The sequence below is a fragment of the Centruroides sculpturatus genome, unplaced genomic scaffold, assembly GCF_000671375.1.
Source record: "Centruroides sculpturatus isolate CEXI.00-Female unplaced genomic scaffold, Cexi_2.0 scaffold454, whole genome shotgun sequence".
In the NCBI taxonomy this organism is placed as follows: Eukaryota; Metazoa; Arthropoda; class Arachnida; order Scorpiones; family Buthidae; genus Centruroides; species Centruroides sculpturatus.
This window is the reverse complement of record NW_019384681.1, coordinates 105,205-115,633: the sequence shown is the minus strand read 5'-3', so window position 1 is coordinate 115,633 and position 10,429 is coordinate 105,205. Positions and strand designations below refer to the sequence as shown.

The 10,429-nt window shown below is 27.8% G+C and overlaps 1 protein-coding gene across 1 annotated transcript in view; it reads right to left on the bottom strand.

Moving 5' to 3' along the window:
• Positions 1-51: 51 nt before the first annotated feature.
• Positions 52-10,429, bottom strand: part of LOC111626972 (cGMP-specific 3',5'-cyclic phosphodiesterase-like) — a 21,001-nt gene continuing 10,623 nt past the window's right edge. The window contains exons 3-16 of the mRNA XM_023370516.1: positions 6,373-6,531; positions 4,943-5,036; positions 3,561-3,607; positions 2,919-2,993; positions 2,164-2,307; positions 1,908-2,051; positions 1,686-1,832; positions 1,464-1,571; positions 1,206-1,315; positions 929-1,117; positions 701-778; positions 483-621; positions 307-390; positions 52-231 (exon numbers count right to left, since the gene is read on the bottom strand). Coding sequence (XP_023226284.1) covers positions 52-231; positions 307-390; positions 483-621; positions 701-778; positions 929-1,117; positions 1,206-1,315; positions 1,464-1,571; positions 1,686-1,832; positions 1,908-2,051; positions 2,164-2,307; positions 2,919-2,993; positions 3,561-3,607; positions 4,943-5,036; positions 6,373-6,531 — 1,698 coding nt within the window. The remainder of the gene's footprint in view (positions 232-306; positions 391-482; positions 622-700; positions 779-928; positions 1,118-1,205; positions 1,316-1,463; positions 1,572-1,685; positions 1,833-1,907; positions 2,052-2,163; positions 2,308-2,918; positions 2,994-3,560; positions 3,608-4,942; positions 5,037-6,372; positions 6,532-10,429) is intronic.

Below are 10,429 nucleotides of genomic sequence, written 5' to 3'. Positions count from 1 at the left end.
TCATTTTATTTTCAAATTAAAATTTCTAAAATCTTATTTAATGTTCAGATATTATTTTATTTGTTTATAGTAAATTATAATTGAGATAAAATACCTACCATGTCTACAACTATGAAGTGTAGGTTCTCTCAAATGCTTTTCATATTCATCTGCTAACATTTCCCAATGTTTTTTATTTCTTTCACATCCATCCAACAATGGTTGAAGTGCTGGTTGAATAACTGTTAAAGCCTAAAGTATCAAAGTTTTTATTTAGTTGAATGCTGGAAAATATGAATTTATTTGTTTAATAAATTTAATAATTACCTTGTATACTGGGAGACATATACAATTAATGAATCCAACTTGCATCTTAGGCAATTCATCTTTTTTTTCCCTATCCATCATTGCCTGATAAGATATATGGATATGTATATTTAACAATTCTTCTAATTTTATTTTTCATCTGAGAAACTAATTATATTTATTAGATTAAAACTTACAATTGGTTTTTCCTTTAATCTTTCTTTTTCTAAATCTCCTTGTTCAAAAAATTCACTGGCTACCAGTTCTGCTACTTTTCTTTGAATTTCCCATGGTTTACAAATAGCAGATATATCACATGCAGTCATCATCATACCTCTGTTAAATGAGTCAATTTATAATTCATTTATCAATATATATATTATTAGAAGTTAAACATTTTTGAAAGATTTCTAACCTGAGGAGATCTTTATTAGCAGGTTCTAACCAATTTGTTGTACCAGTTTCAACTAATTTTCCAAATGTATCTTTCTTTCTATAAATATAAATTTAAAAATAAGTTATTTTATAATCCTAATTTCATCTTAAGGAAAATGTAATATTAATACTTTGAGTCATTAACATAAAAATTAAAAACAAAAGTCTATTATTTTGTAATAAGGTATCAAATATTTTATAAACATACTTGAAATAAAGAGCAAGATCTGTAGCAAGAATTGCAGATTCTATATAAGATATCACAGTTTTGTAATCTTCTGTAGAGAAGGATTGAAAAATGTTGTTTCCTTCACTGTTTAATATCATAATACATTGATCAAAATGATGGTGTTCCATAGTTGAGGTAGTATACAAAGTTGCTAAAGGAGATTCAATTCTGAAATAATACAATGTTTTTTAGTTTATTTCATTATTATATAATTCTATCAAAAAGTAAATCAGAAATGATGATGATAATATCTTACTTTGTCTGAAAAGAATTATTAGTGCCCCGATGATCAAGATCATGACATAGACAGGCTACTAAAAGTGCCAGCATTTCTAAATCTGACATCATCTGTTTCATATTTCCTATCTGAAAAAGTAAAAAAGAGCTTTTATTCTTTTGTGTTAGATTTAAATATGTTTAAATCCTCAAAATATTAAAGAAAAAAGAATATTCTTCTGTGATTAATATTACTATAGTTATAAATGTTTTTCTTTAGAGGAAAAATCAAACTTACTGTTAACATGGCAAACATAGTTTGTGCGACATTTAGAGCATGTCTCCAATTATGATACGTTACATTACGATAATTTTTTTTGACGCTTAACGTCCAACGACATAATATCTGTAATTACATTTTTAAATATTATTTTCACAGTTTATAATAATACATTTTTATAGATTAGTGAAGATAAATTATTGATGATAGACTATATAATAATTATTTTTTCCTATGTACCTGATATGGAATGTGAAATTTTCTAATGAGATCCAAATCCATAAACATTCTTAAAGATGCTTTACAAGTATCCTCATCTGCTAATTCAAAATCACTGAATTCAAAACTGTACAAATTGAATTTATTGGCTGAAGGAATTGGCAAATGCTATAAATAAATATAACAATATTAATTTCATACTAATATTTTAAATTATATTATTGTAAGGAAGAATTAATGTACCATTAATTTATTCATTTCTTCAACCGACGACGATGCGTGATAGGAAAGAACTTCTAACGCAACTCTTTGTTTTGCCATCAATTTTATGGCATTTTCATACATTTGTGTGTTGTGTATACCTAATCCGCAGAATATAGAAAATGCCTAAAAATAAAAAATTAAGTTTAAATCAGTTAATTATGAAAATTAAAAGTATATTGACTTAGTAATTATGTGGATACTAAGTTTAAATTTCAAGAATTATAGTAACAAGTACCTCAAATGTGCTGATATCAATTTCCGTAAAGTGTTCGCCATTCAACTTATTGACTAATTGGGCAACTCCTATGACTTTATTTTCACTATTAAATATTGGTATAGATAAAACACGACCAGAAACTTTAATATTTTCAACTCCAAACTGAAAAAAGAAAAGAAAATATTTATTAACGATAGTTTAAAAAAAAAAATTGAACAATTTATAAATCAATTACTTAAAAATGTTAATAATAAACAATATGCTTAAGCAGGTTATCCTTATTGAATTACAAACAGTTAAGCTATTGAACTAGTGTTTATGAAGTTCATTTGAAGTGACTCTTGAACTATTCAAACATAATAAAATTAAATCTTTTCAACCTTTAAATGGGATGATGTGAATAAACAAATAACTTTGCCCGGAAAGTAACTATATCAGGAATCTAACTCAAGGTTGTCCAATATAAATTAACTATATAGTATGCCTAATATTGAAAAATTGTAAACAAATATGATCGGTATAATTGGCATATGATTTGTTTCCATCGGTTTCATAATGTTGTTCTTTGTGCTCCTGACCAAACCTATGTCCAGCTAATAAGACAGCTTTGTTCTTCGGAATCTAATTACCAATTTCTCTGAATTAAATTCTTAAACATTTATACTTAGAATTATTAGAGTACCTTATTACTATTATTATTTATTAGACGCACAATCGGAGTATTTTAGTTTAAATCGATATAATCCTTTCTCACGGAGTACATTAACACTTACTTCTTTGAAAGAGGATAGCCGTAAGATGTTTTTCATTTCATCCAATTCTTCATCGGTACCCAGCCAATTAAATGTCTGTTATCAAAAGAAATATCTATTAATATACAATAATTTCTTTGGAACAAGTTAAATAGAAAAATTGAACAAATTAATAACTTTTCCCGTATCAAAAATTAATATGGACCACTGATTTAGAATATATTTATTATTACTAGACAAATGACATTCTTTCCTGAATTTTCAATATAATCAAACGCAAAATAGTTGAATTTGTAAAAATCAGCGACAACCATTTTCTCGTTTATTTAAAAAAGTTAAGCCTTTTCATTATTGATCAAATGAATGAATTTAATGCGTTAATTTAGTTGAGATCATATGTTATATAATGTAAGAGTAATACAATTATGATACATTTTAAATGTTAAATTAATTATTCAGTTTGTTCATAAATATATTTAATCTTTACATAAGCGAATAATATAAAAAATATAAATCTTAATACATAGATCGTATGTCTAAATCAAGAAACAAAATTCTATGATCATAAGTTTGACCCTGATAAATGAATCCAGTTTTGGATCCATGTTGAATTAANTATATAATCAGCTTAAATTTTGGATATAGGCAAAATTATGTAAATACCCAATGAAGAATTAAAATTGATTTATGTTCCTTATGATTCCTTAAACCTATTAAAATAAAAAGTTTTTGCATGATTTTTAATATTGCATAGTACTTGAATATAAAAATGGACATTATTGAAAAATGCCATAACATCTTGCATACAAAAATATTTATTATCTGCAATTTAGATGAAAAAGTATATTCTGTAAGCTAAAATAAATAGTATTAGATATTGAAATTATTGCAATATTTTATATATTAATATTAGTAAAAAAATGTAATTCCTTATGTTTATTTATTGCTTTGAAGAAATAATTAACAGGTAATGATTTACAAATAAAATTCTAATTAGTATTAAAGCAGATACAGCAAATATTATTATATATTCGTATAATTCACTTTGTCTTCGAGGGATTATTTTAGACCTAATAATAATAAAGTGCATTTATTTTTACTATATTTTTGTATGTAAGAATTTCTAATTGACATAACTTTTACTGGGGAATATACTGTATTTTTCATCTTGTAAAGTACATTTTTTTTGTATCAAAAATTAATCTGAAAATTAGGATGTGTCCTATAAGTTGAATGCATCTTATACTGTAAAGAATAGTTTTTCCCCAAAACATCTATGTGAAAAATATCATGCATCTAATATAATAGTGTCTCTTGTAAGGCAAAAATATGTTTATTATTTTTCTTTTATTAAGGAAAACTAAATGGAAAAGATTCACTGAACTCAATATGTAAACTATAATAAAGTCCAAACATATTACTAATCAAATCATTAATATGTTGAATTAAATTTAATTCTAAAATTATTTGATTATTAATTAATGCAAGATGATAACCTAACTTCCTACTTTATATCAAATTACTTGATAGTGTTAATTATTAATTAGCCAAAATATAATTCAAGAAAATCCAATGTTTTAATTTCATAAACTATTGTTTATGTTTATATGGTAAACTGAGCCCAAAATTATAACTTAATTAAAGGTTTAATTCTAATTATTAAATTTAATACAAGATGACAACTTAATTATCTATCTAGAATTCAAATTACTTTATATAATTACTATAATTAGCCAACTTATGGCCTAATGAATCTGGCATTATATTTTGACTGTTGTTTATGTATTCAGTAATTCTTGAACTTAGAGAAAAATCACAAAATATGAATTTTCTCTAAATTTAAGANTGACATCATTCAAAAAATCACAATCCTCTCCGTTTATGGACGATTTTTCAATATACAAGTAAATAATTTATTGCAAAATTTTAAATTTTATTCCGCAGCGCGCTTGTTCTCGATTTTTGTTTGTTTGATTTATTTTTTTACATCAAATTAACCGTTTATCCTATATTAAAGTATTAATTAATTAGGCTAAAGCATTAACTTACCTGGTTCCTCTTATATTCTTGTACGGACATTTCGAAAAGTTGTGCATTTTGGATACCAATCCCGCAGAAAGTCAGATATTTTCTGAATACCTTGACAGGGATAAAGAAAAGAAGAATCGTTAATGACATAATTAGAAAGGAAAACAAAAATTCCAAACAGGAAACCCGGAAGTGATTCAATGTAAAGGTTTAAAAAAAATAAAAGGCCGAAGAATTAGTCATAAATTCTAAACGAAAAAGCCAGGTCATTTTACGACGATGGTCACGTCACTGTCATCTTTATCAATAAATCCGTTAATGCGAGAATAAAGATCTTTCCTAATCAACTTTGACGCCATATCAAAAATTGCTGAATCGCTCGTCGCTGTTCACTCATTATTCACGTTCCCTCTGTTTGATGAGATAAAATGATGCAATATTTATGCACAAGTTCAAGAACACGCTCATGCCGCTTCTTAACAGAATAACGACATTTAATTCGATTAATGCATTTTTCGGGCCAAAAATATTAAAATTTGAACTAATTAAATCGGTTGTAATTAAATGTAACAGTTTAGTAAATTCATTTTTTCAGTTAATTTAAATTATGAAATGAGCATTATGCATCAACGGACGAAGCTAAAGGTTAGACTTTGCCACTATATGTCGAATACAATTTTACTTAAACCATACAACTTGCTATTTTTGTTTTAAAAAGTTTTAGATTTTCATCACAAATTTCCTTTAGCTAATAATTTAATTATAAGTAAAATTAAAAGAATAATTTAACGTACAGTACCTTTCCCTTAGTCATCGTATCCCTCGTGTTAAGTATTGATATTAATACAACAGAAAACTTTTTACACGCGATACAACACAGAAAACTAACAAAAATATCCGTTCTTTCTGAACTTAACGAGTCTATAAACTGATATAATAATTCATTTCTTAGAATAATTTCACAAAATAAAAGAAACAATGCCCAAGATCAAAGTTTGTTCTCACCATCCGCCCAACACTTTATAATTTTAGAACGTGTGGGTGATGCAGAGAAATCGATATACCGTGCCGAAATCAAAATGAATGCACGAGGTTTAAGATTTCTTTATTAAAAAAAAACCCTTACCTTTTTCATTCTTCCGCCGAACCTTTTAAATCTGGGAACTAGAGCGTGTTTAGCAGGAGCGCTCGGGTAAGTAGTGTGAGGCAGCAAACTCGCCATGTCTACTCACCGCTGCCGACAGTGCAACTAAATCGAGCGAAAGAGAACGCCGTGCGCTTAGAGCAACATGCGACCACCGTTTGTGTTTAGCCTTGACGCCAGCCAAGCTTATATACAGGCGTCGCAATTTGCCAGTATGACTACAAAGTCCGCTCGAGAGGTTGTGAAACACGTTCTTACAACTTATAGCGTAAATATTTATTTCCCGGCATAAACTTGGCTTACCTCTTCGTCTTGCTTATTAAAAACTTTGTCGTCTTCTGTTTTGTTGATGCATTGAGCCACGCCGATGACGTCCCCTTGATAATTGACAATAGGCATGCACATGATACTAATTGTTCTGTATCCCGTTCTGAAATCGATGTCTTTGTTAAATCTAGGATCCTAGGATAGAGAAAATAAACTTTTTCGCTGATAATGACATACTCGACATGGCTTAAGCTATAGATAATATTTGATACTATATCTTCGCGATATCATTTTATTTAACATTACATTTCTCTTATCCAATATGCACAACATTGCTTATGCAGAAACGCGTTTAACACTATTATCTCTTTATTTATATTATTTTTCCTGTACTAACAGGGCTTATTTCATTATATTTGTTTATAGAAAAGAAATTATTTATGTACAAGTATATTTTATTTTCCTATAAATTTATATCGATATCTGAGAATTAATCAGATGAATTCCTATCGATGGATTTGTACATTCAGGAAATTTTAAATGTGATTTCCTTGAAAATCCTATGGTAATTTTATTTAACTATATTTATAAACAGGGACAAGTGTTAATTTTTCTAAACGTTTCCGATGTTTATTTTACGTAAACAAAGCATTTCTAAAGTAAACTAAAATTCTGAGAGAAACAAACAGAAAAACTGATAAGGTTCGCGTATCTTAAGGGAAAGAGTTATTGTAAAAAGACAACGTACAATCCTCTTTCCTGTGACGTCAGCCGGAGTAGGAGCCGGGGAGTGACGTCATCAATCCTTCTATTAGCGTCCAAAGTGTACCTGAAATCAATACGGACTTATGAAATCACTGGGAAATTCTGCATAGAGAGTCTCCGGAAAAACAATGGAGTCCGATGATGGCTAAGACAATGGGCACTCACACGGGCATTCAAGTGTCGTTGGAGCCAATTAGACAGAGAATTGTGGGAAGTTCCATGAATCGAAGAACAGACACTGGTTGTTTTTTCTTTGTTTGCTTTGTTTCCAGAGAGGAGGGAAGAGTTGGGAGGTAACGGCGTCGCCGTGTCCCTCTCGGAAAATTTGGCCATCCGCTCGAGAGCTAAAGCAAAAGGAATAGAAAAAAACACTTAATCTTCATTACAATTGATGAGCGTAACACTTTGATACCATCCGGTGCGACGTCATTCGATCCACGACTGACTCGCTCCTTGAAGCTAAAGTACCTATTTTTCTGAAAGCTTGTTTATGGAATAATTCAGACTCTTCCTTTAGAAATTCGAAAAAGACTAAAAATTCCAAAAGGAGTGCTATCAAAACAATTCATTCAATAGTCTCTCCAGCTATGTCCGTTATGACAAATACTCCACTAAAACTCTTACACTATTTGAAATTCCTCGTAGAATTGGCCTTCATTCTAGATTCAAGATAAATGAAAATAGCCTTATTTACAACACAGGACACTCAAACTCTCAATCTAGAAAAAAGATGTTTTTAGAATTTTAGTATTTTAGTACAGATCTTTCTGCCTGTTTATTTTAAAATTTAATATCGGATAATTTAAAGTTTTTTTATATTATTATTAACATTAAAAGACAGTCAAATATTGAAACTAAACAACACTTCACCGGCTAATAGTATCAAATCCGGATTAAGCATAAAAAGTTGTCAACATATTTAGCTCGAAAGTTGAACGGCAACTAGGCTATATTAGATATTTTGACCGGTTTATGAGGTTACACCGCATGTTTATGAAAGTTATCTGCTTATTTTTCATATAATCTCATATATACAGCGTATATAAGTTTCTTATCTGTACATCGTAAAGTGATTTAAGTTTATATTTTATATAGAATTTCGTAAATATTCCTATTTGTACATTATGTAGAAATAAATTTTCCGAATCTCATCGGATTAAACAACATAATTTGCAATAATACGTCTTGCATAAAGCACTAGAGAATGTAATATAGTATCTTTATTACCCTGTATTTAAAATATGTACACTTTATATTCTAAAATTTATATCCTGTAGATTATTTTTCATGATTCCAAATGATATATTTTAATATGATATGTAATATCCTAATTTTTTTTTCATTTTCAAAGAGTTTAGTTCTTTACCAAAGTATCTAATTCGCTCAAGTTATTCAAAGTTACGAGTTTGAAATCCACAAGAGGCCATTCGAAGTAGGCTATTTGATGAGCCAAGCCCTTCATAAATCTCTAACTTTAAAAAAAAAATGTTACGAAAAGGATTTGTCTGCTTCCAGGAAGAAAATCTAATCAAACTACAAAACCGATCTATCGAATATTTAAAGGTTTATTTATAAGAATTTCACTTATCTGTATCGAATTCAAGTGTCAAATATACAAAAATACATATTATTTTTTAAATTTCTAACGAAATTTAACCTAGTAAAGTTAATAATACAGCCGCTTTCGTTACGCGTTTACTAAATACAATGACGTCGCTCTATATAAATTCTTTTAAGAATAAACTTAAATAACCTTCTCTAAACAGTTGACCTTCTTTGCATTTTATTTGTATTCAATGATGTGTCCTTGAGAGCTAAACAATGCCAATGAATATGCGTCGTTTCCCCTTTTATAAAGCCGATTTTTCATTTTATTTTTCTCAAATTTATCCTAAGATTTACGTTTTATAAATATTTCTTCCATGATTAAAACGACAATCACCTCGTGTAAAAGATTAAGAAAATCGTCTTTTTAAAGTATACGCCGATATTTTATGGGCCATTTTGAGTTATTTTTAAACCGATATCGATGCCCTCGAGAAATATTCACTTTTAGAATATATTAATGGAGATGTTAAATATTAATTTATGTGATGAAAATTAATCTGTGTGATGGGACGTGAATTAATATCGATACGATATAAACAACGGTTCATCGACCCAAGAATATAATTAATTAAATAATATTAATGAAAAAATTATTATATATCATCTAAATATTTTAAATTGTATCAAATTTTGATAAATTTATTACAATATTTTTAGAAATTATCCTTATTTTAAACTGAATACAGCGCTGTTGATAGATAAAATGATTATATATTTACAGAATAATATTTATATAATTGATATGTGTTATATAAAACATAACTCATTTTTATATAAATATAATTGTTTCTATAACAAAAACTCGAAAAAAATATTTTTAATTATTAAATAAAACAAAAGTAAATTCGAGTTAAAGAAGGGTCGAAAATAATTCAAATTATTGATGTAAAATAAATAAATTATAATCAATTATTTAAATTTTTATAAAATGAAAGAGCGACGTTTCATTTAGAAAAATTAAATATGTAATTTCAATTTTTTTACGAGATGTCTGCAATTATTTTTCTTCGAATATGTTTATTTAACGTACTTACATATGTATTTAGGGAACGTCATGAATAATTTGCTGTATTCAATTGTTTCATTCTTGTCAGTTAACTATTAACTAATGTTTTAGGAAGTGGACAGTCGACTTATTACACGCGAAGAAATATTTAATAGTGCCAAATGTAAAAATGAAAGTCAAATTATAATCAATTAGGTTATGTTATGAAATCTTTTGCAATTATTTAAAAATTAATTCATTATATAATTGCTGTAATTAAATCGTGATTATCATTATTTGTTAGATGAACGAATCACATTTTCTTTTCTTTCGCATCAAGATACTGGCAAAAAACTAAAACAAAATTGGAGGATTTTATGGTCGATTTTTAAAAACACCGACATTATTTATGTATAAAATTAATTCCACTATTCTTAGTAAAGAATTATTTTATTGGTTAATGTGTTTAATATATAAAAATTGATTAATATTGTCATGATTAATGGGGAAAAACACGACGAGGTTAGTCCCAAATGACGTGAAAGTTATCAATTGACCACATTTTTTTTTCACCTGAAAATCATCTAGGAATAACTTTCCTACGTAAGAAATTAAAAATTTAGGTCAGTTGTTAGGTTATTTCGGGAATGTCTGAATGGACCGATGTTATTTAGAGGAGTTCGACATCGTAAAATACGTAATTATCGATCTACGTACGACTTCCTCGCTACATAA